Here is a 26,681-nt window from a genome sequence, read left to right as displayed (position 1 = left end):
GCAGTGCACTCCCCGTTTTCCTAGTGCCCCGAGTAACCTCTAGAGCTCCTTCCCAGTGCTCCCCGTGTGGCCCCAGTGACCTCCCTGTTTCTCCCAGTATCCCAAACTCTCTTGCAGTGCTAGCAGTAACAGCAAGTGCTGCCCAGTCGCTGTCAGTGCTGCCAGTAATGCCTCCCAGTGCTCCCGGTGACCCCAGTCCCTGACGGTTCTCCCTGTAATTCCCAAAGCCTTTCCCAGGGCTTCCAGTAATGCCCAGTGACCTCCCAGTCCAGCAAAATTCCTCCCCAGGGCTCCCAGTAAAGACCAGGGTTGCTCAGGTCCTGAGGATATGCAGCTGCAGCAGTGTCTGCTGTCAGCTCGTGGGGGAGCGGCCTGTGGCTGCCTGTCCGAGAGTGCCTGGGCTCTTAGTGGAGCTGTTGGACAGCAGTAACCTTTGTCTCTTTTCTTGCAGTGCCCCCAGAAAGGACTTGGAGTGGCAGAGGTTCCGAGAGCCAGAGCGTGGAATTTGCTTTGCGTGCGGTGTGCTGTTTGAAAAGCCAATAGGCGAAGCGACCGCGAGCTGAGTTGGCTGCTCCCGGCCGGCAGCAGAGGCGCTCTCGGTTGTCTGTGCTGCCCCCCTGTGTTTGCCTGTGGGTACTGCAGTTGCGGCGTGTGGTGCGGCGCCGGTGCTCAGTGCTGCCACCGTGTGTTTGCTTGTCCACACTGCAGTTCCTCAGCCGCGGCGGTCCCCCGTTCTCCTGCCTCGTCTCTGAATGCCGTGCATGATTGAAGTGCCTGAAAGCTGAGGAGTGGGGAGGAGAGGAGGAGAAGGTGAGGGGTGGGAGGGAGAGCTGAGAACTTGTTTGGATTTGTAAGTATTCGAGAGAGGAGTTAAAAGCGGCAGGCACCGGGAGCGGGGCGGTGCTGTGTGTGTGGGGGGGGCTGTGGGAGAGGGGCGGTGCTGTGGGAGTTGGGCGGAGCCTCCAGAGGGCTCTGCCTTTGGACGCATGCGCCAGTGGGAGCGGGGCGGAGCATCGTGGGTGGAGCCGAAGGGAGCGGCTGTGACGCTGAGCCGGCTGCAGCGGAATGGCGGCGAGCACACAGCGGCAGGCAGGCAGGCAGGCAGTCGGGGCCTTTCGGGCCAGAGGGAAGCCTCCCGCGTTCCCCGGCAGAGCTGCGTTCTTTTTCTCTCGCAGCAGAGGAGTTTGGGCAGGTGAGTTGCTCTGCAGCGGCGCCGCATCTGAGACGCGTTTTAGCGCAGCTGCCGTAAGTAGCCTTTGCGGCGCTGTCTGCACGTGTCCCTGTGCCACATGTGCTGGGCTCTCTGGTGCTGCTGTGGCAGGGGGGGTTGCACTGGTAGCTTTGCACAGGTCCCTTCCAAGCGCTACCCTCCTGCGCTCTGTAATCACACTTAGAGCAGGTTGCGTCCCGTAGTCATTACAGCTCGGCAAGCAGCGTGTGTGCGCTGAGAACAGAGGAGCTCGGCGAGCAGCGTGCCTCCGCCGTGACTGGGGGCTTAGGCAAGAGGTGTAGGTTTCGCCGCTGTTAATAAGGGGAGTTTCGCTGCTGTGGATAGCGGAGCAGCTCAAACTCCTTTCTCCTTTTTTTCTCTTTTCCCTTTTTGGTCTCTTCTTATTTCTTTTTCTCTCTTTTTTTTCCTTTGTTTTTCTCTTTTTTTTCCATTTTTCCTCTTTTTTTTCCTTTTCTCCTATTTTTGAGTCTTTTTTTTTTTCCTTTCCCACCCCTTTCTCTTTTTTCTATTTTTCTCCGTTTTTCCTTCTCTTCTTTTTTCCCCCTTTCTTTTCTCCTTTCTTCTCTCTTTCGGTTTTTTTCCTTTTCTCTTTTTTTCCTTTTTTTTTTCTCTCCTTTTTTCCTCTTCTTTCTCCTTTTCTTGTCTCCTTTTTTCCTTCCCCCCCTTCTTTTCCTTTTCTCCCTTTTTTCCCTTTCCTCCCTTTCTTCCCCCTCATTTCCCTCATTTTTCCCTTTCCCTCCTCATTTTTTCCCTTTTCGCCCTCATTTTTCCCCTTCCCTCCTCCTTTTCTCCATCTTTTTCCTGAGGAGTGTTTAACCTTCTCCCAAGAGTCTGCCTTGGAGCAAAGATTTTCAGGTGCGTTTGAAAGGAGTTCTGCAGCCTTTCTTCAGCAGACCCTAGTGGCCTGACTCAGAGAAATAGAATCCTAGAATGGTTTGGCTTGGAAGGAAACTCAGAGATCATCTTGTTGCAACCCCCGGCCATGGGCAGGGACTCCTCTTAGTAGATGAGGCTGCTGAAGGTCCCATCCCAGCTGCCTTTGAACACTGCTAAGCTTGGAGCCTCCTTAGGCAGCCTTTTCCAGTGTCTCACCTCCACAGCTGCTTGCTAGTACCAAGTAAAGTTGGAGTGAAGACTTCTTTAGAAAGGGAATCTTTCCCACCCTAGATTGCCAAGAAGTGGTTCATTCTCTTTCTCTTGGTCCTCTTCAGGTGCTTGGAGAGTACAAGCTCTCAGCAGTGTGTGGTGATGGTGCTGTGCAGGCCAAGGCAGGCTTTGAGCAGGCTGTCCGAAGGAAGCAGCTGTGTGGTGCCGGCAGAAGCTGGAGCGGCAGCTGGCAGCCCAGCACAGGTAACTGTGAGAAGCATCCGAGTGCTGCTTGCACTCTGCCTTTTGTTGTCTCTTGCAGCACTTGACCTTTCCAAAAGAGCAGCTGTGTTCAGCTGGATGGATGGATTTGCCTGCACTCAAGCTGTTTGCAGCCAGGAGCCCGTGCTGCAAACGTGCAGCTGCTGCTTCCAAAGCCACTCCGTGTAAATCTTCGCTGCTGTTGAATTCTGCAGGTCTCTCCAGCAAGCATGAAATGAGCTGAAGGAGCATCAGAAGCAGCATGGCCATTTCCCCAGGCAGCAGGATGTTTCAGCCAAGCTCCAGCTCATCCAGGAGGAGCAGATGCTGAGGAACATCCCCCACGAGACGCAGGTGGCCAAAGAGGCTGGGTCAGGTAAAGCTTTGTGTGGAGTTTGTGCTCCTTCTGGCAGTCAGTTGCACATGTTCTGATGAGTAGAAGCATGGAGTGGTTGCTGTTGGAGAAGAGCTTCCAAATCATCCAGGGCAGCCCTTAAGGCAGCACTGCCAGGTCACCCCTAAAGCATGTCCCTGAGCAGCACAGCTGTAGGACTTTTTGCTCCCCCCACGGATGGGGACTCCTGCACTGTGCTGGGCAGCCTGTTGCAGGGCCTCAGACCTCTTCTGGGAAGGAGACTGTTCCTCCTGTCCAACCTAAACCTTCCCTGGTGCAACCTGAGATCATTTCCTCTCATGCTGTCATTTGTTAGCTGGGAGAAGGGATCAAGGCCAGCCTGGCTCCAGCCTCCAGAGAGAGGGCGTCCAGGACCTTCCTGGGCAAGCTGTGCCAGTGTCTCCCCAGCCTCTCTGTAAAGAAATTCTTCCCAATGTCCGTTCTGAGTCTCTCCTTTTCCAGAGTCAGTCCCTTCCTTTCTGACTTCCTTACCAGAGAAAGGCTACTTTTTTTTTCCCGTGGTGTGAGCAGGAATCCATGAAAGGTCTGGAGTGGGCTGCAGGGTTGTGTAGAGGTGCAGAGGAGGCTGTGGGTGTGTGTAGAGGTCTTAGGGGTGTGAAGAATTTGCAGGGATCTCTAAGGGTCTGCAGACCCCTTTGAAAGGTCTGAAGTTGTCTGTAGATGTCTTTAGGGTGCTGCAGGGGTCTGCAGGCACCTCTTAAATGTCTGGAGGGGTCTGTAGGTGTCTGTAGAGGTCTCTAGAGCTTTGTAGAGGAATGTGGGTGCCTGCAGCTGTCTCTAGGGAGGTGTGGAGGTCTGCAGGCACCTTTCAAATGTCTGGAGGGGTCTGCAGAGCTCTGGCAGGGTCTGTAGATTTTGGCAGGGTTCTGTAGGAGTCTCTGGGCAGCTTTTAAAGGTGTGGAGGGGTCTGCAGGTGCCTGTTGAGCTTTGTCCATGTCTGTGGTGGTGTGTAGGTGAGTGTGGGTGTCTGCAGAGGTGTGAAGGGGTCTGTAGCTATTTGTCAGGGTCTGAAAGAGTCTGCAGAGGTGTGTAGAGTTGAGTAGGTGTTTGGAGGTTTCTGTGTGGGTCTGTAGGTGCCTGCAGGCATCATTAAAGGCTCTGGAGGGGTCTGTAGATGTGTGCAGGGGTCTGTTAAATATCTGGAGGGATCTGGATGGGTCTGGGGAGCTCTGCAGGGGTCCGTAGATGCCTGTAGGGATTTGCAGGGCTCTGTTAGTTATCTGTAGAGGTCTGCCTGGGTCTGGAGGTGCCTTTTAATGGGTCTGTGGAGGTCTGGAGGGTTCTGCAGTGGGCTGCAGTGGTCTGTTAAAGGTGTGGAGGGGTCTGTAGGTGTCTGCATTCAGTGAAGGAGTTCTTTGGCTCCAGGACACTCTTGTCCAGTGTCTCTAAACCGTGACTGTCCCAAATGAGATAGAGGTGCACTGGCAGCGTGTTTGCAGATGGCCCCAAGCTGAGTGGTGCTGGAGAGAAAGCAGAGGGGCAGGATGGCATCCAGGAAACACCTGGGCAGGCAGGGGTGCTGGGCCCAGGCAAAGCTTGTGAGGTTCCAGGAGAGCAAGGGCAGGGTGCTGCGTGTGGGCAGGAGGAAGCCTGCCTGTGCCTGCGGGCTGGGGGCAGAGGCGATAAAGAGCAGCCCTGGGGGTGCTGGGGAGAAGCTGAGTGCGAGCACATGGTGTGAGCTTGCAGGCCAGGAGGAGCCTGTCGGTGTCTGCAGGGGTGTGGAAGCAGCTGTAGGCATCTGCCCAGGTCTGTAGATGTCTGCAGGGGTCTTCTAAAAGGCCTGGAGGCTTTTCTGAGTGCGCAGAGGTGTGCGGGGTCTGGAGGCATCTGTAGGTACCCTTAGGGGCCTGGAGGGCTCTCTGGAAGTCTGTGGAGCTCTCTGGGTGTCTGTGGAGGAGGTGGTTAGGGGTCTGTAGAGGTGTCTGTGGTGCTGTAGGTGTCTCAAAAGGCTGTGAAGGTCTCGAGGTGTCTGTAGGGGTCTGCAGGGTTCTCTGGCAGTCTGTAGAGGTCTGTGGGGGTCTCTAGGGGCCTCTTAAAGACATGCAGGGGTCTGCAGGGCTCTATGGAAAGGTCGGGAGGGGTCCCTAGAGGTCTCTAGGAGGCTGGAGGGGTGTGCAAGTGTCTGTAGCATTCAGCAGGTGTGTGGAGGTTTCTGTTCTGGGCCCGCAGGTGTCTGCAGGCATCTTGTAAAGGTCTGCAGGGGTCTGTGGAGCTCTGTCAGGCATCTGTTAAGTGTCTGCAGGAATCCGTTAAAGGTCTGGAGGGGGCTGCAGGGCTCTGCAGAGGAGGCTGTGGGTGTGTGTAGAGGTCTTAGGGGTGTGAAGAGTTTGCAGGGGTCTGTAAGGGTCTGCAGACCCCTTGGAAAGGTCTGAAGTTGTCTGTAGGAGTCTGGAGATGTCTCTAGGGCACTGCAGGGGTCTGCTGCTGCGGGAGGAGTGGGGTGGCGGAGCCACGCCCCCCGGGCTGCGGAGCCACGCCCCCTCCCTGGCCTTTCTTGCCTGGCTCTGGTTGCTGCCTCTTTCTTTGCATAGCCACACCCCCTGTCCCCTTGCTGTCTAGTCCCCGCCCCTTCCTTTCTGAGCCACGCCCCCTTCCCTATTCTGTGTCTGGTCCCTGCCCCTTTTTGTTAGCCACGCCCCCTCAGTGCAATGCCTATTCCCTCCCCTCCATAGCCACGCCCTCTCCCCATGCTGTGTCTAGTCCCCACCCCCTCCATAGCCACGCCCTCTCCCCATGCTGTGTCTAGTCCCCGCCCCCTCCATAGCCACGCCCTCTCCCCATGCTGTGTCTAGTCCCCGCCCCCTCCATAGCCACGCCCTCTCCCCATGCTGTGTCTAGTCCCTGCCCCCTCCATAGCCACGCCCTCTCCCCATGCTGTGTCTAGTCCCCACCCTTTCCGTAGCCACGCCCTCTCCCCCATGTTGTGCCTGGGCCCGCCCCCTCGGCCCCACCCCCCAGTAACTAATAATATGGTGACAGATTTGGAGCTTCCTTTGGAGGAGGAGTTCAGGAGGTGGCTGCTGATTGGTGGATTGTGATGGGCGAGGTTTGCCGCTTGTTCTGCCTCCCTCATTTGCATACATTTCAATATCAGGCTCTGCCTTTGAGTACCTTGGAGATGTGTTGGGGGTTGGGGAGGGGTTACTGGGAGGGTCAGCAGCTGATTGGTGGATCCTGTGGGGGCTGTGGGCATGGTCACCCCTGTGCCCCACCCCCTCATTTGCATAAATGAAGGCAGGGTCCACCTGGCGGAGTTTGGTGCTTTATTGGGGGGGGAAACTGGTTAGGACGTGGAGGGTCAGCAGCTGATTGGTGCGTCCTCTGGCGTGGGCGGGGCCTGCCCCTGCCCCGCCCCTCCGAAGCGATCGATGGTCTCCAGCACAGCCCCAGCTGCTCCAGGAAGGAGGAGACCTCCCCCCGCAGGCCTCCAGCCCCCCGGGAGGCCCAGAGCTTGCGGGGGGAGGGCTCAGGGGCCCCCAGACCCTCCTAGGGACCCCTCAGGGACCCTCAGACCCACCCAGGGACCCCCAGACCCTCCTAGGGACCACCCAGAGACCCGCAGACCCGCCCACTGGCCTCCCAGAGACCCCCACTCACCTCCTTGTATGCCTCCACTAATCCCCCAGCCCCTCCCCGCGCCCCCCAGTGCCCACTCAGGCCCTCAGCTTGTCCCCGCAGCACTGCAACCTGGCCTGGAGGCGTTGCTGAGGCCTCCCCCGGGGCCGGGCTGGGGGCTGCAGGCCTGGGCCCAGCGCCCTCAGTGCCACCTGTGCCAGGCCAGCAGGCAGCGGCAGCAACACCTCCCTGGCAGGGCAGGTCAAGGAGCCTCGGGGGAGGGACCCCAGCACCCCCCAGCGTCCCCCCAGTCCCCTCCCACTGCTCCCAGTCCCCCCCAGGCACTCCTGGGACTCTCTACGGCACCCACAGACCCTTCCCCTCCCCCCCAGCCACCTCTAACCCCCTACAAAACCTCACCCGGGGACCCCCATGACACCCCCAGACCCTCCCTCTGCTCCACTGCCCCCTCCCCCCAGCCACCTCGGACCCTTCCCAAGGCGCCCCCAAACCCCCCCGACCCTCCCCCTACCCCCTTCAGCCACTTCGGACCCCCCCCAAATCCCCCTGCGACCCCCCCCAAGTGCCCCTGGCAACCACTGACTCATCCCCAGACCCTCCCCCCACTGCTCGCTCCCCCCAGCCACCTCATTCCCCACCCCGGGACTCCTCAAACCCCCTTGGGGCCCCCCCGAAGCGCCTCTGGGACTCTCCAAAACCCCCCAGCCCCTTCCCCCGCCCCCCCCGAGCCCTCTCGGACCCCTCCCGGGACCCCCCAACTCCGCCTAAGACCCCCCCGGGGCTGGGTACAGCCCCAGCAGCTCGCCCCGCGCCGCCATCTTGCCTCCGTGCAGTCATTTCCGGCTGGCAGGCGACGCTCTGGGCCGCTCCTCTCGCTGGTCAAAGCCGCTCTAGGCCTCCGAGGTCCTCCAGGCGCCACTGCGAGCGGCTCTGGGCCAAAGCAATGACTGTGCTCAGCTGCAGGGATGGATTTGCCTGCACTCAAGCTGCTGCTGCCAGAGCCCCTCCGTGTCAATCTGTGCTGCTGTTGGGTTCTGCAGCTCTCTCCAGCAAGCATGGAATGAGCTGAAGGAGCAGCAGGAGCAGCATGGCCATTCCCCAGGCAGCAGGATGTTTCAGCCCTGCACCAGCTCATGCGGGAGGAGCAGGTGCTGAGGAACATCCCCCACGAGACGCAGGTGGCCAAAGAGGCTGGGTCAGGTAAAGCTTTGTGTCGAGTTTGTGCTCCTTCTGGCAGTCAGTTGCACATGTTCTGAGGAGTAGAAGCATGGTGTGGTTGCTGTTGGAGAAGAGCTTCCAAATCATCCAGGGCAGCCCTTAAGGCAGCACTGCCAGGTCACCCCTAAAGCATGTCCCTGAGCAGCACAGCTGTAGGACTTTTCCTCCCTCCAGGTAGCTGCAGCCAGCAGTGAGGTCACTGATCAGACTCTGCTCAGAGCAGAGCTGCTGCAGCCCTCTCAGCATCTTGGTGGCCTCCTCTGCACTGGCTCCAACACTTCCATGTCCTTCTTGTGCTGGGGGCTCCAGAACTGCCCCCAGGACTGCAGATGGGGTGTGAGGAGAGCAGAGGCAAGGGGCAGAATCCCCTCCCTTGCCCTGCTGCCCACACTGCTCTTGCTGGAGCCCAGCACAGGGTTGCTGTCTGGGCTGCACTTACACTGCAGGCTCCTCTTGAGCTTTGCATCAGCCCAGACCCCCAGGGCCTGTTCCTCAGGGCTGCTCTCAGCCATTCCCCATCCAGCCTGGAGTTGTGCTTGGGATTGTGCCCACCCAGGTGCAGGACCTTGCACTTGGCCTTGATGAATGCCATGAGGTTGGCCTGGGCGCACCTCTGCAGCCTGCCCAGTTTGTAACTGGGGCTGTAAAGAATGGTTATGCATTGCCTGTGCTTCTGATTTCAGGAGAGTCACATTTCATTCTTGATGCTTTCTTTAAGAGAGGCATACAACTGAGCTCCCTCAGAGAAGCAGCATGAAGTGCATGAAGGATGCTGGCTGCACTCAGTACAGACAAGGCACATTGGAGTAGTTTAACAAGATGCTTGACATTTGCCCTTAATGGTCATTGTCTTCAAATGCATCATTCAGGAGTTTAAGTTGCTTGGCATTTGCAGTTGACTACTTCTTCTCTGGCCTCTGAAGTGAAGGAAGGGAAAAACCAGAGTTGAACACGTCAGCTCTGTAAGTTTTCTCTGGGTGATCAAAGCATGCACAAAATCCTGTGCTTGTGCTCTTGAAGATTCTAGGAGCTTCACGGGGACTCGGAGCACAAGTTGTGGATTTCTGTGGACTGTCTCTAGATGAACACCTGAATGCAGTGAATCTAAAAGCAGATGTCTCTCATTTGAAGTTAAAGTGATGTGATTGATCTGGTGCTTTATAGCTGCCAAAAAGGAGACCTTCTTCACCTGCTTCTCCTGTGCAAGCTCTTCTGTCTGTCTGCTGAGATGTTTCTGCCTGTTTATCTGGCAGAGAAGTGTTTGCTTTTTTGGCTGGGTAAGTAGGAGATTTGTTTTGTTGATTTGATTTGTTTTGTTGCTGAATACTTGGTGCAGCTGGCCTCAGATGCTGTTTCTTCACAAAGGACACACTACTGTGTGATTCGTGGGCATAGAAGCAGTAATTGCTGACAGAAGCAGGCTTGTGAACTTGGCTGTAAATTCATGAACAGACATTACAGTGTTTCTGTCTCTGCAAGTCAAAGTACTCTCATGCTGAAGAACTTCTTCCTCAGATCCACTCTAAGCAGCCCTGCTCTCCCTCAGCTTCAAACCATTCCCCTTGCCCTGTCTTTAGACACCCTTATGGAAAAAGTCCCTCTGCAGCCTTCCTGCTGCAGGTTCCCTTCAGGTACTGGGAGGTAGCTTTAAAGTCTCCCTGGAGTCTTGTCCCCTTCAGGCTGAGCAGCCCCAGCTCCCTCAGCCTATCCTCTTAGAAGTGCTCCAGCCCTTGGCTCATCCTCGTGGTCCTGCTCTGAACTGGTTCCAGCAGTTTTTCGTTCTTCAGCTGGACTGTGGCCATGTGGAATGTTTTGGGTTGTGCTTTTGCCTTTGCATGCTGAAATACTTCCTGTGTTACCTTAGTAGTACGTTTCATGTGCAAGGTTCCTGTCTGTGATCTCTTGCTGCTGGGGAAGTCATGAGCTACCTGTGGGGGTGTGAAATGCAGTAAGCTTCCATCGCGTTGCCTGCACGGATGTGAGGGGACAAAATACTGCTGAGAAGCTTTTTTGTACCATTCTCTTCCCCCTTCCCCTCTTGCCTTTAAGGGAACACACACAGGGAGAAGCTTACCGAGTGCCCTCTGACATGCTGTAGGAATTCTTTGCTTTGCAGTGTTTTACACTGTGGCTCTTCAAACCTGTAACCCATCTGCTTTCCATTGCCAGCGAGCTGACCATCCGTACTACCGTCGTCTTGAATGCCTCCAACCATCAGTATTTGCTGCCAGACAGACGCCTTGAGAAGACAGAGGACATGGTTAAGTTCATGAACGATATCTTGGATGGTGCTGCTGAAGTAAGTCTTTGTTGTGGCTTGAGATATATTGGTTGGTGTTTGGTTTTTCCCCCCTTAGCTGCGGTGGCTCCGATTGTTACGCCGTGTGATTTATCTTCCTGTCCTGGCTGTCTTCCCGTGCTGGGTGCTGGCAGTGAATACGTGGTGAGGAGTTCTTGGGGTGTGCCATCCTTTGCTGTTCTCACTGTGGGAACTCCAAGAACCATGGAATGGGTGCGTTATGAGTGATGCAAAATTAACAACCAATATTAATGTTGGTATCCAGGCAAAGGTTGTTAATAACTACAAACAACCTGTTTCTTATCATTCAGTCTCTGCAGAAAGCTTATTTACAAGGTTCAAAGCACACAGCTGGGGTATTTGTACACTTAGAATCATGGAATCAGGCAGGTTGGAAGAGACATCCAAGCTCATCCAGCCCAACCTAGCCCCCAGCCCTCTCCAGTCAGCTAGGCCATGGCACTAAGTGCCTCATCCAGGCTTTTCTTGAACAGCTCCAGGGACGGCGACTCCCTAGGCAGCCTCTGTGGTCTGAGAGTAGAGCAGCAACTTGCTGTTAGTTTGCTGTGAGGGTCTCAAACAACTGTGGGAGAGTTTGGCATGAGCCTGTTGGAATGCTTGGCCTTACTGGAGGAGCTGGGAGCGTCTGGGCAGCATGAAATGCAAGAGCAATTGCTTTTCACTTCCTTCTTAAGGGACTTAAGGGTTGGGAGGTCTGAAGAATGAACTGTTGGGATCATAACTGCAAAGTGTCAGCAATTTTGACATGGTTCCATTTGACATTGCAGGCACAGGCTGGTGATGGACTTCTGCAGCGAAGCAAGAGAGTCATCTATGAAGCCAAGGCTGCTGTAATGGTAGAGTTTATTGCTTATTCAGTGAAGTGATGCTCTTGTCAGTCAAGAAGGACTTAGTTGCAGAGGCTTCAGAAATGCTTTGATGTAAGCTTGTTGCTATGCTGTGCCTAGTGTATCTATTGTCACTATTTATAACTAGGCTTAAACCAAATGAACTTCTTGATTAAAATAGCCAATCATGTCTGCCATAGTTCTCATTGTTCCAGCTGCATGAATTTCACATTTTTCACTCTGCTGTTAGTCTGACATATTTTAAGGGACAGAATCATGAAAATCCAACCTCTTTTCCTTGAGCTTTTTGCCATTGCTTCAGAGGTTGTTTTGTGTTCTGAGCAATGTCTTGGTTTCAGTCTGTTCCAGTCCTCTGTCAGCCTCCCAGACAGGAAACCACTGCTCCTGTTGAGGTGGAGCAGCTTCTGTCTGTTGTTACTTGTTCTATTGCTGAGCACCACCAAACAGGAGCTGGCACCTTGGTGCTGACCCCTGCCCCTCGGAAATGTATAGACGTTAAGGAGATCCCTTCTCATCTCCAGACTAAACAGCCCCCCCCCCCCCACCTCGTTCTCCCTCCCCCCCCCCGCCTCTTCGCTCGCCCTCCCCCCCCCGCCTCTTCGCTCGCCCTCCCCCCCCCCCGCCTCTTCGCTCGCCCTCCCCCCCCCGCCTCTTCGCTCGCCCTCCCCCCCCCCGCCTCTTCGCTCGCCCTCCCCCCCCCGCCTCTTCGCTCGCCCTCCCCCCCCCCCGCCTCTTCGCTCGCCCTCCCCCCCCCGCCTCTTCGCTCGCCCTCCCCCCCCCGCCTCTTCGCTCGCCCTCCCCCCCCGCCTCTTCGCTCGCCCTCCCCCCCCCGCCTCTTCGCTCGCCCTCCCCCCCCCGCCTCTTCGCTCGCCCTCCCCCCCCGCCTCTTCGCTCGCCCTCCCCCCCCGCCTCTTCGCTCGCCCTCCCCCCCCGCCTCTTCGCTCGCCCTCCCCCCCCCCGCCTCTTCGCTCGCCCTCCCCCCCCCCGCCTCTTCGCTCGCCCTCCCCCCCCCGCCTCTTCGCTCGCCCTCCCCCCCCCGCCTCTTCGCTCGCCCTCCCCCCCCGCCTCTTCGCTCGCCCTCCCCCCCCGCCTCTTCGCTCGCCCTCCCCCCCCCCGCCTCTTCGCTCGCCCTCCCCCCCCCCCGCCTCTTCGCTCGCCCTCCCCCCCCCCCCGCCTCCTCGCTCGCCCGCCCCCCCCCCGCCTCTTCGCTCGCCCTGCCCCCCCCCCGCCTCTTCGCTCGCCCTCCCCCCCCCCCCGCCTCTTCGCTCGCCCTCCCCCCCCCCCCGCCTCTTCGCTCGCCCTCCCCCCCCCCCCGCCTCTTCGCTCGCCCTCCCCCCCACAATAACGAGAGCCACACCAGAGGCCAGAGCTGTGCTGTCGCAGCAAGCAAAGGAGGCAACGAGATGCTGTAGGGACTGACTCTTGCTGCCAGGCTGCAACAAAAGGAAGGCAGATTCTGGCCCCCAACAGGTGAAAACAAGTGAGGAGCAAGGCAGGAAGCACAAAAGCAAACCTATCTCATGAAGGAAACAGCACAACTTCAAGCACAGCTTTAAGCACAGCATACCAAGGAGGAACAGAAATCCCAAGCAGAGCAAAGGGGAAGAGTGACCTAGAGAAAAGCAAAAGCACCCCACAAAGCACACAGCCAAAACACCACCCCACAAAGGACACAGCCAATCTACCACCGCAAAGGGGATCAGCCTAAGGCTTCTGCTTCTCCTGGGGCAGCTTAAAAAGGGGAGGTCAATTGAAGTTTTCTCCCACCCCAGCTGTGGCCACTTTGCCCTCCCTGCTCAGTGCCCTTTATAACCAGTGCAGGAGGAGCCCAGCCCCAAGCTGGGCCCATTGTGGGCCAAGGGATCCTCCACCTGGCATCCCAGGTGAGTGCGCACGGGTGAGCAGCGGGTGCGTGGTGGAGGGTTTCAATGGCCTGGGGGCCTGGCTGGCCCCCCGGCTAGCTAGGGCCACCTTAGGGCTAGGCTACTGACCCACTGCAACATCCACCTTAGTTCATGGGTGCTAAGTCTGTGTTGTTACTGAGGCTGAGGTTTCTCTAGGAGGTTGAATCCTCGAATGTTTTGCTCTGGGTTCTGTGATGGATGCAAAGATGGAGCAGGAGCACCAACTGGAGCTGGTAATGGACCAGCAGCAGCTGGTAATGGAACTGGTAATGGAGCAGAAGCTGGTAATGTAGAGTGGAGAGGAGGAGGAGGAAGAGGAGGAGGAGAGCAGCAGAGACTGCCCGGGGGAAGGCAGAGAGTGGGGGCAGGATGGCAGGGGCTGCCTGGGGAAAGGTGGAGGGCAGCGGCAGGAGGGCAGGGAAGAGGTACAGAGCTTTCAGATGCTGGGCTTCAACAGAAAGACCTCATGGAAAAGAAAAGAGACTAAGTTGTTTAGCAAAAGTACTCTCTGGAATTTCCCAAATCACTTATTTACTGAAGGGAGTCATTTGTTGGTCATTGTCATCACGAGAGAGGACCTTTTGGTTTGCATTACGGTGGTTTGGGCTTGCCTGTAACTCCAGGCCCCTCAGAAATTGACAGGAGGGAAAAACCCCAACCCATGGATGTTCTATTGGTTGTCTTTAATAGATAAACAAAGAGCAAGTGCGACTGAAAGAAATTTGCAGGTAACAACTCTGTAACACTGTTTGGAGAGTTTTGAATTGGTCATTGCCAGCGAGATCAAGGTAGTGCCCCTTGGCCTTGCTGCATGTGATGAACTGCTCCTAACACAGCCCAGCGGAGCACTGAGTCAGGTGAAATTAAGGCTGAAGAGATAGGAAAAGTCTTTCTCAGCCTCATAGCTAAAGACAGTTCAGTTTTCCCAAGAAGTCACATTCTACCTGTTGTGCATTGGTTTGATGCCAAAGCCAAACAGCTGCCCCAGACCTTTCTATTTTCTCAACTTTGGTGTAAATGAATATGAATTGAGGTTGGATGAGGCCCTGAGCAGCCTGTTGCAGTGGGAGGTACCCCTGCCTAGAGCAGAGGGTTGGGACTGGATGGTCCTTGAGGTCCCTTCCAACCTAAACCATTCAATGAAGTCTTTTATCAGCTCCTAGGATTAGTGACAGTGGGGAATGTTTGCTTGCTATGAGCTGAGGGAGCTGTTTCCTAAATGGAATGTTCATTAGTTCTTTAGCACCTGAAAATGTTGGCAGGCTACTTGATAAACCTCCTGGAACACAGGGGCCTGTTGAATTGTTTTCCCAGTGCCTGAACAACTTACAGTGCTGTAATGGGTTAGCCTCCTGTTTCCCTCCAACACAGAAGTGAGGCAAAAGTAACACAGCCAAGGAAAAACCCTCTGGGTTGAGATCAAGAGGTAAATACAAAATGAGATCCTGCAGTGCACAATTACCTTAGCCTGTTTCTGTTTGCAGAAAGCAGAAGTCAGCCACCTGCCACCCATCCCCTCCTGACCCCAACCCCAGAAACCCAAAGCAGCACTTGGCACAGGAGGTCTCTCGTGTTGCAGTCTCAACTTCAAGCCCTGGAATACTTTGCTTCAGCCAGCAGCATGGGGTTGGATACCAACAGCAGAGTCGACTTAACCTGTGACTAAGTGAACTTTAAGTTTTCTGACTCCACAGTGGAACTTGATAAAGAAAGATGTGAATGGAAGCAGGCTCTGACTCCTCTGTGTAACTGATGAGAAGCTTTCTGAAGGAGGTGAATTTGTTTTACAGCCCTTCACTCAGCCTGTTACAGATCTTCAAGGTAGCTGCTGGTGCAATGTCTGTTGGAGACTGTTAGCCACTCTGAAGGAGGGAGTTAGTGGAGCATCATAGGACCATGTAGAGAGATTGGTCAGTAAAAGGCATTTGTGTTACCCTTTTTAGTCATTTGAGTCACTTTTATTGTAATCCCATGCCTGAGAGCAGGACTCCTTTGTGTCCAGGGTTAAAATCTTCAAGGAGAAACAGTGCCAAGGCTCTGAATTGATTTGGACTTGGTGCTGCTAGTTACAGTGTAGGACAGTTAAGGCAGTCCTATGTTTTGTGATTTGTCTTTTTTCCTACCGTTCTAGTTTTGGCTCAGGCTAGTGTGAAGTGTCTCTGGAACTTGGTCCTTGTGTCCCTTCTGACCCTGACTGATTCTATGATTCTAACAAGCAGCTTTTGACTTAAAAACCCCTGAGGTCACTGCAGCACCTCTCTATGGAATAAAAGAAAGGGATTTTGCTGCACTGCTGAGAACTGTTTCCAACTCTGAGCCTTTGTTTTTGTGGTTGTTTTTTGTTCGTGTTTATAAACAGCAGTAGCTAAGCAATCCTCTCTGAGCTATGGACCAGAATCTGCTGCATCCTGTGCAAGAAGCAGATCCCAGTGTGATCTGGTGCAGCTGTAACACTTCCTAACTGCTAGGTTTAGGAGGAGGGCATGTGTCTCAGTCGTTTCTGAGCTGTGATAGCAATCAGGTGTCTGCTTAAGTCTTGAACCTCTGCCACGTGCTGCCACGTTCACCAAATCTTCCTCCCGGCTTCAGGGAGAGAAGGAGTGTACAGCTCCCAGAGTGGGTGTCAGAAGCGATGTGAAGTGAAAGGGGTTTGCTGAGGTCATGTAGAAAGTTGTGTGAGGGAATCTGGCAGTTTGGTTTTTTATTTCTTCAGTCTAAAGTTTTTCACCTGAGACGCGTTTTACCGCAGCTGCCGTAAGTAGCCTTTGCGGCGCTGTCTGCACATGTGCGGGGGTCTGGAGGCATCTGTAGGTACCCTTAGGGGCCTGGCGGGCTCTCTGGGTGTCTGTGGAGGTGGTTAGGAGTCTGTAGAGGTGTCTGTGGTGCTGTAGGTGTCTCAAAAGGCTGTGAAAGTCTTGAGGTGCCTTGCAAAGGTCTCGAGGTGTCTGTAGAGGTCTGTAGGGGTCTGCAGGGTTCTCTGGAAGTCTGTAGAGGTCTGTGGGTGTCTCTAGGGGCCTCTTAAAGACATGTAGGGGTCTGCAGGGCTCTATGGAAAGGTCGGGAGGGGTCCCTAGAGGTCTCTAGGAGGCTGGAGGGGTGTGCAAGTGTCTGTAGCATTCAGCAGGTGTCTGGAGGTTTCTGTTCTTGGCCCGCAGGTGTCTGCAGGCATCTTGTAAAGGTCTGCAGGGGTCTGTGGAGCTCTGTCAGGCATCTGTTAAGTGTCTGCAGGAATCCATTAAAGGTCTGGAGGGGGCTGCAGGGCTCTGCAGAGGGGGCTGTGGGTGTGTGTAGAGGTCTTAGGGGTGTGAAGAGTTTGCAGGGGTCTGTAAGGGTCTGCAGACCCCTTGGAAAGGTCTGAAGTTGTCTGTAGGAGTCTGGAAATGTCTCTAGGGTACTGCAGGGGTCTGCAGGGGTCTGCTGCTGTGGGAGGAGTGGGGTGGCGGAGCCACGGCCCCTCCCTGGCCTTTCTTGCCTGGCTCTGGTTGCTGCCTCTTTCTTTGCGTAGCCACACCCCCTGTCCCCTTGCTGTCTAGTCCCCGCCCCTTTCTTTCTGAGCCATGCCCCCTTCCCTGTTCTGTGTCTGGTCCCCGCCCCTTTTCGTTAGCCACGCCCCCTCAGTGCAATGCCTATTCCCCGCTGCCTGCATAGCCACGCCTTCTCCCCATGCTGTGTCTAGTCCCCGTCCTTTCCGTAGCCACGCCCTCTCCCCCATGCTGTGCCTGGCCCCGCCCCCCCCCAGTAACTAATAATATGGTGACAGATTTGGAGCTTCCTTTGGAGGAGGAGTTCAGGAGGTGGCTGCTGATTGGTGGATTGTGATGGGCGTGGTTTGCCGCTTGTTCTGCCTCCCTCATTTGCATACATTTCAATATCAGGCTCTGCCTTTGAGTACCTTGGAGATGTGTTGGGGTTTGGGGAGGGGTTACCGGGAGGGTCAGCAGCTGATTGGTGGATTCTGTGGGGGCTGTGGGCATGGTCACCCCAGTGCCCTGCCCCCTCATTTGCATAAATGAAGGCAGGGTCCACCTGGCGGAGTTTGGTGCTTTATTGGGGGGGGAAAGTGGTTAGGATCGGGAGGGTCAGCAGCTGATTGGTGCGTCCTCTGGCATGGGCGGGGCCTGCCCCTGCCCCGCCCCTCCAAAGCGCTCGATGGTCTCCAGCACAGCCCCAGCAGCTCCAGGAAGGAGGAGACCCCCCCCGCAGGCCTCCAGCCCCCCAGGAGACCCATAGCCTGCGGGGGGAGGGCTCAGGGACCCCCAGGACCTCCCAGAGACCCCCAGACCCTCTCCGGGACCTCCCAGGGACCTGCAGACTCGCCCACTGGCCTCCCAGAGACCCCCACTCACCTCCTTGTATGCCCCCACTAATCCCCCCAGCCCCTGCCCGTCCCGCCCAGTGCCCACTCAGGCCCTCAGCTTGTCCCCGCAGCACTGCAGCATGGCCTGGGAGCGCTGCTGAGGCCCTCACCGAGTCGCCACCGCTCGCCGCAGCCTGTCAGTGGCCATCTGCAAGCTGGCACTGCCCTCACCGAGTGGGCACTGCCCTCACCAAGATGGCATTGAGCGCGACGGGTTGGAAGAGACCTCACCAATATGGCGCCGAGCGCGACGGTCTGGAAGTGACCTCACTAATATGGCGATGAGCGCGACAGGCGGGATCTGACCTTACCAAGATGGCGCCGAGCGCGACGGTCTGGCTGTTACATCATCAATACGGCGCCGAAATGCCGCAAGCCGGCGGTGACCTTACCAATATGGTGCCCAACGCCGCGGTCCTGGCGCTGCCCGCAGCAAGCTGGCAATGCCCTCACGGAGTCGCCAGCGTTCGCCGCAGGCTGGCAGTGACCCTCTGCAAGCTGGCGCCGCCCCCCGTGAGCTGACACTGCCCGCTCCTAGGCTGGCAGTGCCCTCACCACGACGGCGCCGCCGGCAACGCAGGCTCGGCGGTGACCTCACCAAGATGGCGCCGAGCGCGACGGGTTTGGCGTGACCTCACCAAGATGGCTCCGAGCGCGACGGGTTGGACGTAGCCTTACCAATATGGCGCCGAGTGCGACGTGCTGGCGGTGACCTCATCAATACGGCGCCGAAATGCCGCAAGCCGGCCGTGACCTCACCAATACGGCGCTCAACGCCGCGGTCCTGGCGCTGCCCGCAGCAAACTGGCAATGCCCTCACCGAGTCGCCACCGCTCGCCGCAGGCTGGCAGTGACCCTCTGCAAGCTGGCACCGCCCCCCGTGAGCTGGCACTGCCCGCTCCTAGGCTGGCAGTGCCCTCACCACGACGGCGCCGCCGGCAACGCAGGCTCGGCGGTGACCTCACCAAGATGGCGCCGAGCGCGACGGGTTTGGCGTGACCTCACCAAGATGGCTCCGAGCGCGACGGGTTGGACGTGACCTTACTAATATGGCGCCGAGTGCGACGTGCTGGCGGTGACCTCATCAATACGGCGCCGAAATGCCGCAAGCCGGCCGTGACCTCACCAATACGGCGCTCAACGCCGCGGTCCTGGCGCTGCCCGCAGCAAGCTGGCAATGCCCTCACCGAGTCGCCACCGCTCGCCGCAGGCTGGCAGTGACCCTCTGCAAGTTGGCACCGCCCCCCGTGTGCTGGCACTGCCCGCTACTAGGCTGGCAGTGCCCTCACCACGATGGCGCCGCCGGCAGCGCAGGCTCGGCGGTGACCTCACCAAGATGGCGCCGACGTCCCGCCTGCGACGCTGACCTCACCAAGGTGGCTTCGGGGGCGGTTCCCGCCGACCCTCCGCAGAGCGCTCAGGGCAGGCCGCAGGGGAGGGCGCAGGGGACAGAGCCACTCTGAAGGCTGCCCGGAGGGCATCTGGGCCCCGGAGGTGGAGAGTGGGGGTTGGAGCGGGGGGGGGGCGGGGAGAGGTCTGTGTGGGGTGGGGTCGCCGCTGGGGCGGGGCGGGGGGCAGTGGGGGGAGGGCCTGGAGCGTCCCCAGCGGCCTGGAGGGGACAGGGAGGGGAGGAGGGGGAGGGGCAGGGACACATACCCGGGGTGGGGGGGGGGGAGGGGGCAAGGGCCTGTTTTTTTGGGGGGGGGCCGGGAGGCCGTGGGGGAGTTTTTGGGGGGGGGTCCTGAGGGGTCAAAGTTGGGGGCGAGGCCGCGGGGCCTGGGCCTGGGGGGGGGGGGTGGGAGAGGCTGAGGCCTGCTGGGGGGGGTGGAGAGGCCTGGGAGGGGTTTGCGGGTCCCTGGGGGGGACCTGGGGAGGGATTTGGGGGTCTCTGGGGGGGGTCCCTGGAGGGTTCTTTGGGGGGACCTGGGGAGGGATTTGGGGGTCTCTGGGGGAGTTCCTTGGGAAGAGTTTGGGGGTCCCTGGAGGGCTCTTTGGGGGTCTCTGGGGGGGGGGGTCCTTGGGGGAGGGTCTTGGGGAGAGGTTTTGGGGTCCCTGGGGGGGGACTTTGGGGGTGTCCTGGGGTTGGATTTGGGGGTCCTTGGGTGGCTTTGGAGTGGTCTTGGGGAGGGGTTTGGGGGTCCCGGGGGGGACAACCTGGGGAAGGATTTGGGGGGCCTTATGGGGGGGCCCCTGGGAGAGATTTGGGAGGGGTCCCTGGGGGTGGACTTGGGGGTCCCTAGGGGGAGATTTGGGGTCTCTTTTTGGGGGGGGATTTGGGGTCCTTGGGGGGGGGTTTGGGGTCCCTAGGGGGCGTCCCCTCTAAGCTCTCATCTCTCCACCAGCCGCAGCCACCAGGGGCAGGCTCTGAGCTGCTCCTATTGGGTCTGGGGGCTCCTGTTTGGTCTGGGGGGGCCTTGTTGGGCCTGGAGGGGTCCCTGATAGTGGGGAGGGGTCCTCAGCGTCCTGGTGCGGTCCCCAATTGCTGGGGAGGGGTCCCCAAGCCCCCCCAGGGAGGGTCCCCCCAGGGAGGGTCCCCCCTGAGCCTTCCCTTCCCTGCAGAACTCATTTGGCGCTGCAGGGGCAGGCTCTGGGGGGGTCCCTATTGGGTCTGGGGGCTCCTGTTGGGTCTGGGGGGGCCCTGTTTGGTCTGGAGGGGTCCCTAATATTGGGGAGGGGTCCTCAGTGCCCTGGGGGTGTCCCCAGTAGCTGGGGAGGGGTCCCCATCCCCCCCCAGGGGGCTCCCCCCCTAAGCTTTCATCTCTCCACCAGCTGCAGCCACCAGGGGCAGGCTTTGAGCTGCTCCTTTTGGGTCTGGGGGCTCCTGGGGGGGGTCCTGTTGGGCCTGGAGGGATCCCTGATATTGGGGAGGGGTCCTCAGCGTCCTGGGGGGGGTCTTTAATGGCTGAGGAGGGGTCCCTAAACCCTGGCAGGGGTCCCCAAGCCCCCCCAGGGAGGGTCCCCCCTGAGCCTTCCCCTCCCTGCAGAGCTCCTTCGGCGCCGCAGGGGCAGGCTCTGGGGGGGTCCCTATTTGGTCTGGGGGCTGCTGGGAGGGGGAGGAAGGCTCTGGGCGGTGCCCAGGGGGGTCTAGGCAGTGCCAGGGGGCGGCTGGCAGCTGAGGCTGTGCCCCCCTCGTGTCCCCTGCCCCCAGAAGAGTGCCAGGTACCTGCGGCAGGAGCTGCCTGTGCGCATCGCCCACCGCATCCGCGGCTTCCGCAGCCTGCCCTTCATCATCGGCTGCAACCCCACCATGCTGCACCTGGTGGGCACCAAATGGGCACCAAGTGGGCATGGGGGGCACCAGCTGGGCCTGGGGGCTGCTGGGGTGGGCACTGGAGGGAGTGTGGGGGCACTGGGGGGCACTTAAGGGAAGTTCGGAGGTGTGAAGTTAAAGTGATGTGACTGATCTGGTGCTTTATAGCTGCCAAAAAGGAGACCTTCTTCACTCTCTTAATTGCTCCTCCTGTGCAAGCTCTTCTGTCTGTCTGCTGAGATGTTTCTGCCTGTTTATCTGGCAGAGAAGCGTTTGCTTTTTTGGCTGGGTAAGTAGGAGATTTGTTTTGTTGATTTGATTTGTTTTGTCGCTGAATACTTGGTGCAGCTGGCCTCAGATGCTGTTTCTTCACAAAGGACACACTACTGTGTGATTCGTGGGCATAGAAGCAGTAATTGCTGATAGAAGCACGCTTGTGAACTTGGCTGTAAATTCATGAACAGGCATTACAATATTTCTCTCTCTGCACGTCAAAGTACTCTCATGCTGAAGAACTTCCTCAGATCCACTCTAAGCAACCCTGCTCTCCCTCAGCTTCAAACCATTCCCCTTGCCCTGTCTTTAGATAGCCTTATGGAAAAAGTCCCTCTGCAGCCTTCCTGCAGGTTCCCTTCAGGTACTGGGAGGTAGCTTTAAAGTCTCCCTGGAGTCTTGTTCCCTTCAGGCTGAGCAGCCCCAGCTCCCTCAGCCTATCCTCTTAGAAGTGCTCCAGCCCTTGGCTCATCCTCGTGGTCCTGCTCTGAACTGGTTCCAGCAGTTTTTCGTTCTTCAGCTGGACTGTGGCCACGTGGAATGTTTTGGGTTGTGCTTTTGCCTTTGCATGCTGAAATACTTCCTGTGTTACCTTAGTAGTACGTTTCATGTGCAAGGTTCCTGTCTGTGATCTCTTGCTGCTGGGGAAGTCATGAGCTACCTGTGGGGGTGTGAAATGCAATAAGCTTTGATCACGTTGCCTGCACAGATGTGAGAGGACAAAATACTGCTGAGAAGCTTTTTTGTACCACTCTCTTCCCCCTTCCCCTCTTGCCTTTAAGGGAACACACACAGGGAGAAGCTTACTGAGCGCCCTCTGAAATGCTGTAGGAATTCTTTGCTTTGCAGTGTTTTACACTGTGGCTCTTCAAACCTGTAACCCATCTGCTTTCCATTGCCAGCGAGCTGACCATCCGTACTACTGTCATCTTGAATACCTCCAACCAGCAGTATTTTCTGCCAGACAGATGCCTTGAGAAGACAAAGGACATGGTTAAGTTCATGAACGATATCTTGGATGGTGCTGCTGAAGTAAGTCTTTTTTGTGGCTTGAGATATATTGGTTGGTGTTTGGTTTTTCCCCCCTTAGCTGCGGTGGCTCTGATTGTTACGCCGTGTGATTTATCTTCCTGTCCTGGCTGTCTTCCCGTGTTGGGTGCTGGCAGTGAATACGTGGTGAGGAGTTCTTGGGGTGTGCCATCCTTTGCTGTTCTCACTGTGGGAACTCCAAGAACCATGGAATGGGTGCGTTATGAGTGATGCACAATTAATAACCAATATTAATGTTGGTATCCAGGCAAAGGTTGTTAATAACTACAAACAACCTGTTTCTTATCATTCAGTCTCTGCAGAAAGCTTATTGACAAGGTTCAAAGCACACAGCTGGGGTATTTGTACACTTAGAATCATGGAATCAGCCAGGTTGGAAGAGACATCCAAGCTCATCCAGCCCAACCTAGCCCCCAGCCCTCTCCAGTCAGCTAGGCCATGGCACTAAGTGCCTCATCCAGGCTTTTCTTGAACAGCTCCAGGGACGGCGACTCCCTAGGCAGCCTCTGTGGTCTGAGAGTAGAGCAGCAACTTGCTGTTAGTTTGCTGTGAGGGTCTCAAACAACTGTGGGAGAGTTTGGCATGAGCCTGTTGGAATGCTTGGCCTTACTGGAGGAGCTGGGAGCGTCTGGGCAGCATGAAATGCAAGAGCAATTGCTTTTCACTTCCTTCTTAAGGGACTTAAGGGTTGGGAGGTCTGAAGAATGAACTGTTGGGATCATAACTGCAAAGTGTCAGCAATTTTGACATGGTTCCATTTGACATTGCAGGCACAGGCTGGTGATGGACTTCTGCAGCGAAGCAAGAGAGTCATCTATGAAGCCAAGGCTGCTGTAATGGTAGAGTTTATTGCTTATTCAGTGAAGTGATGCTCTTGTCAGTCAAGAAGGACTTAGTTGCAGAGGCTTCAGAAATGCTTTGATGTAAGCTTGTTGCTATGCTGTGCCTAGTGTATCTATTGTCACTATTTATAACTAGGCTTAAACCAAATGAACTTCTTGATTAAAATAGCCAATCATGTCTGCCATAGTTCTCATTGTTCCAGCTGCATGAATTTCACATTTTTCACTCTGCTGTTAGTCTGACATATTTTAAGGGACAGAATCATGAAAATCCAACCTCTTTTCCTTGAGCTTTTTGCCATTGCTTCAGAGGTTCTTCTGTGTTCTGAGCAATGTTTTGGTTTCAGTCTGTTCCAGTCCTCTGTCAGCCTCCCAGCCAAGAAATCTCTGCTCCTGTTGAGGCGGAGCAGCTTCTGTCTGTTGTTACTTGTCCCATTGCTGAGCACCACCAAACAGGAGCTGGCACCTCGGTGCTGACCCCTGCCCCTCGGAAATGTATAGACGTTAATGAGACCCCTTCCCTTCCCCAGACTAAACAGCCCCTTCCCGCTTCCCCCCCCCACCTTCGCTCCCCCCCCCACCTTCGCTCCCCCCCCCACCTTCGCTCCCACCCCCTCCTTTTCGCTCCCACCCCCTCCTTTTCGCTCCCCCCCCCCCCTTTCCGCTCCCCCCCCCTTTCCGCTCCCCCCCCCCTTTCCGCTTCCCACCCCTTTCCGCTCCCCCCCCCTTTCCGCTCCCCCCCCCTTTCCGCTCCCCCCCCCCTTTCCGCTCCCCCCCTCCTTTCCGCTTCCCACCCCTTTCCGCTCCCCCCCCCTTTCCGCTCCCCCCCCCTTTCCGCTCCCCCCCCCTTTCCGCTCCCCCCCCCCTTTCCGCTCCCCCCCTCCTTTCCGCTCCCCCCCCCCTTTCCGCTCCCCCCCTTTCCGCCCCCCCCCTTTTCGCTCCCCCCCCCCCTTTTCGCTCCCCCCCCCCCTTTTCGCTCCCCCCCCCCTTTTCGCTCCCCCCCCCCCCCTTTTCGCTCCCCCCCCCCTTTTCGCTCCCCCCCCCCTTTTTGCTCCCCCCCCCCTTCGCTAGCTAGGGCCACCTTAGTGCAAGGCTACTGACCCACTGCAACATCCATCTTAGCTCACGGGTGCTAAGTCTGTGTTGTTCTTGAGGCTGAGTTTGGATCCTCAAAGGTTTTGCTCTAGGTTCTGCGATGGAGGCAATGATGGAGCAGGAGCACAAACTAGAGCTGGTAACGGACGAGGATCTTCAAAAGTTTTACTCTAGATTCTGCGATGGATGTGAACATGGACCAGGAGCATGAACTGGAGCCGGTAACGGACCAGGAGCCGCAGCTGGTAATGGAACTGGTAACGGAGCAGAAGCTGGTAACATAGAGTGGAGAGGAGGAAAGCAGCAGAGACTGGCCGGGGGAAGGTGGAGGGCAGCGGCAGGATGGCAGGGGCTGCCCTGAGAGGTTGTGGAGTCTCATTCTTTGGAGCCTTTCAAGGCCTGTCTGGATCTGTTCCTCTGTGAGCTGAGCCAGTCTGTATGGTCCTGCTCTGGCAGGGGAGTTGGACTCGATGATCTCTTTGGGTCCCTTCCAACCCCTGACATCCTGTGAGCCTGTGATTATGTCTAAGCTTGACTTCAATATTGTCTACGAGCTTGAATTCAGCATTATGTATAAGCTGAAATTAATTACTCTAATCACACCCAGTTGCTAATCTTTTCCAGCCCCTTTGGTTATCTAGTCTCTGCCCACTGCAGCTGTGTGTGGGGTGCTCGGCTGTTTACAGCTCCATTTCCTGAGCTGACTGGGAACCAAAGACGTTCCCAGCATGGGTTGCTCATGTTTATCAATTCTTGTGTGCTGTGCTAATCAAGAATTTCTCCAACAGATTAATTTGACCCGGGGGAAAGTTAAGATGGAAACTTTGTCAAAATAGAGAAGTGAAGAATATTTAATCTGTTTCCTGAAATTTCCTTAGCTGATATCAGAAATTAAATTGCATTACTGCTCAAGCCAAAACCAATAAAGCACTTCAAGCACAAATAGCAAGTAACTGGAACATTCTTACCAATGAAACTGGAGAATAGAGAGGAGTGTGGAGCACTAAAACTAGCGTCATAGAATCAGTCAGGGTTGGAAGGAACCACAAGGAACAGCCAGTTCCAAGCCCTTTTGCGGTGCAGTGGTAGAATTCTCGCCTGCCATGTGGGAGACCCACATTCGATTCCCCAAAGAGGATGGGTTTTGTGGTGCAGTGGTAGAATTTTTGCCTGCCATGTGGGAGACCCAGGTTCGATTCCCCAAAGGGGTGGGTGTTGTGGTGCAGTGGTAGAATTCTTGCCTGCAGTGTGGGAAACCAAGGTTCGATTCCCCGGGGGGGGGGGGGGGGTGGGATGTGTTGGTGGCACAGGTTTGAGTCCTGGCCAATGCACCTAAGAAGGAGAGAAGTCTGGGGAAGGGTGTTGTGGTGCAGTGGTAGAATTCTCACCTGCCATGTGGGAAACCCAGGTTCAATTCCCCAGAGGGGGGGATGTGTTGGTGGCCCAGGTTCGAGTCCTGGCCAATGCACCTAAGAAGGAGAGAAGTCTCCGTTTGGAAAAAAGCACCAAGAATTGATGTCCTGGGTTGGGGGAGGTGCCCCCCGGGGAGAAGTCGACTCAGCACAACACAAAACCCATCCTTTTTTGAAAGTCAGGGAAAGATGAAATTGTATTTTCTTATACTATAAGTATAACAATGTAAAGAGAAATAATAACTAGAGAAGGAAGGAAGGAAAAAAAAAACAAACAAACAATACAAAAACCTTAAGGGAGATGGGGGAGGGGTCAAGTGGCGGCAAAGCAGCAGAAGCAGCAGTAGCCAAAACAGCAGCCGGGGAAGATAGGCGAAGCTGCAGCAGCAGAAGCCAGCGGGAGAAGGGGGAGAACAAACTGTGCTTCTAGACATTAAGTTCTTGATGCTCCAATGAAATTATATTAATTTATCTATTGTTGCCATTTATGTGGCCTATCCCTGAAATGTTCATCTCTCCCCTATGTCTGAGCTAGAGGATCAGCTCAAACGGCCACAAGAGGGGCCAGGGAAGGTGTTGGGGTGGTTTGAGAACCCCTCCTGGGGACTTAGGTTTCTGGGAGGAGCGTTGTGCTTCTGTATTGTTTATCCTTTGTATATTTCTGTATATATTGTAAGTATCTGCTTGTGTATTTGCTGCTGTAAAATAAATAGCTTCATTTATATTCCCAGAGGCCGTCTGAGTTAGCTGGGGCAATTCCAAAAGTGTGGGGGGCGGGTAAGAGCCCAAACCATCACAGCCCCCCTCTCTTTGCTCCCTGGGTTGCCCTCATCTCCCTTTGCTCCCCATGTTGGCCCCGTCTCTCTCCCTGTGCGCCCTGCTTTGCCCCCGTCTCTCTCCCTGTGCGCCCCGCTTTGCCCCCGTCTCTCTCCCTGTGCACCCCCCTTTGCCCCCCCTCTCTTTGCCCCTCTTTGCCCCCCTTTGCGCCCCGCTTTGCCCCCCTCTCGTTGCGCCCCGCTTTGCCCCCCTCTCGTTGCGCCCCGCTTTGCCCCCCTCTCGTTGCGCCCCGCTTTGCCCCCCCTATGCGCCCCGCTTTGCCCCCGTCTCTCTCCCTATGCGCCCCGCTTTGCCCCCATCTCTCTCCCTATGCGCCCCGCTTCCCCCCCCTTTGTGCCCCGCTTCCCCCCCCTTTTGCGCCCCGCTTTGCCGCCTCCCCAGTTTGTGCCTCGATTTGCCACCCCCTTTGCGGACCGCTTTGACCCCCCTTTACACCATGGTTTCCCCCTGCTTTGCGCCCCGCTTTGCCCCCGTCTCTCTTTGCGCCCCGCTTTGCCCCCGTCTGTCTTTGTGCCCCGCTTTGCCCCCGTCTTTGCACCCTGCTTTGCCCCGTCTCTCTCTCTTTGCGCTCCGCTTTGCCCACCATATCTCTTTGCGCCCCACTTTGCCCCCTCCTCTCTTTGTGCCCCTCTTTGCCCCCTTTGCCCCCTCTTTGTGCCCCTCTTTGCCCCCCTTTGTGCACATCTTTCCCCCCCTCTTTGCGCCG

The 26,681-nt window shown here is 56.7% G+C and overlaps 1 protein-coding gene and 2 long non-coding RNA genes across 19 annotated transcripts; 2 read left to right on the top strand and 1 right to left on the bottom strand.

Moving 5' to 3' along the window:
• Positions 1–1,026: 1,026 nt before the first annotated feature.
• Positions 1,027–20,720, top strand: LOC135190969 (protein disulfide-isomerase TMX3-like). 17 transcript variants are annotated; one of them, XR_010308693.1, is made up of 9 exons: positions 1,027–1,192; positions 2,443–2,581; positions 2,794–2,954; positions 7,527–7,769; positions 8,471–8,593; positions 8,952–9,064; positions 9,957–10,086; positions 10,875–10,943; positions 14,344–14,584. XR_010308693.1 is itself a non-coding variant. In XM_064172847.1 (4 exons), exons 1-4 carry the CDS (start codon positions 9,707–9,709, stop codon positions 14,380–14,382), a joined length of 267 nt encoding a protein of 88 aa, XP_064028917.1. In that variant the 5' UTR covers positions 9,200–9,706; the 3' UTR covers positions 14,383–14,584. The 17 variants fall into 17 exon arrangements, 1 of the variants encoding a protein (XP_064028917.1); XR_010308694.1 differs by having other exon boundaries at positions 1,028–1,192; positions 7,610–7,769; XR_010308692.1 differs by lacking the exons at positions 2,443–2,581; positions 2,794–2,954 and having other exon boundaries at positions 1,031–1,192.
• A 925-nt stretch (positions 20,721–21,645) lies between these two features.
• Positions 21,646–22,818, top strand: LOC135190971 (uncharacterized). Its single transcript, XR_010308698.1, has 2 exons — positions 21,646–21,771; positions 22,560–22,818. It is a non-coding gene; the product is annotated as an uncharacterized LOC135190971 (long non-coding RNA).
• On the bottom strand, positions 22,619–25,009 carry LOC135190972 (uncharacterized). Its single transcript, XR_010308699.1, has 2 exons — positions 23,733–25,009; positions 22,619–23,111 (listed from the first exon to the last, which is right to left on the bottom strand). It is a non-coding gene; the product is annotated as an uncharacterized LOC135190972 (long non-coding RNA).
• Positions 25,010–26,681: the final 1,672 nt, after the last annotated feature.

Source organism: Pogoniulus pusillus, chromosome 37 (genome assembly GCF_015220805.1).
Source record: "Pogoniulus pusillus isolate bPogPus1 chromosome 37, bPogPus1.pri, whole genome shotgun sequence".
In the NCBI taxonomy this organism is placed as follows: Eukaryota; Metazoa; Chordata; class Aves; order Piciformes; family Lybiidae; genus Pogoniulus; species Pogoniulus pusillus.
This window is presented reverse-complemented; position numbering and strand designations above follow the sequence as displayed.

What these genes read in the sequence shown, in the direction of transcription:
- LOC135190969 (XM_064172847.1), top strand. Translation starts at nt 9,707, where the DNA reads ATGAGCTACCTGTGGGGGTGTGAAATGCA. An exon ending in CTGTGGGGGTGTGAAATGCA is followed by an intron (nt 9,736 to 9,956) that starts GTAAGCTTCCAT and finishes TTCCATTGCCAG; the next exon opens with CGAGCTGACCATCCGTACTA. An exon ending in TCTTGGATGGTGCTGCTGAA is followed by an intron (nt 10,087 to 10,874) that starts GTAAGTCTTTGT and finishes TTGACATTGCAG; the next exon opens with GCACAGGCTGGTGATGGACT.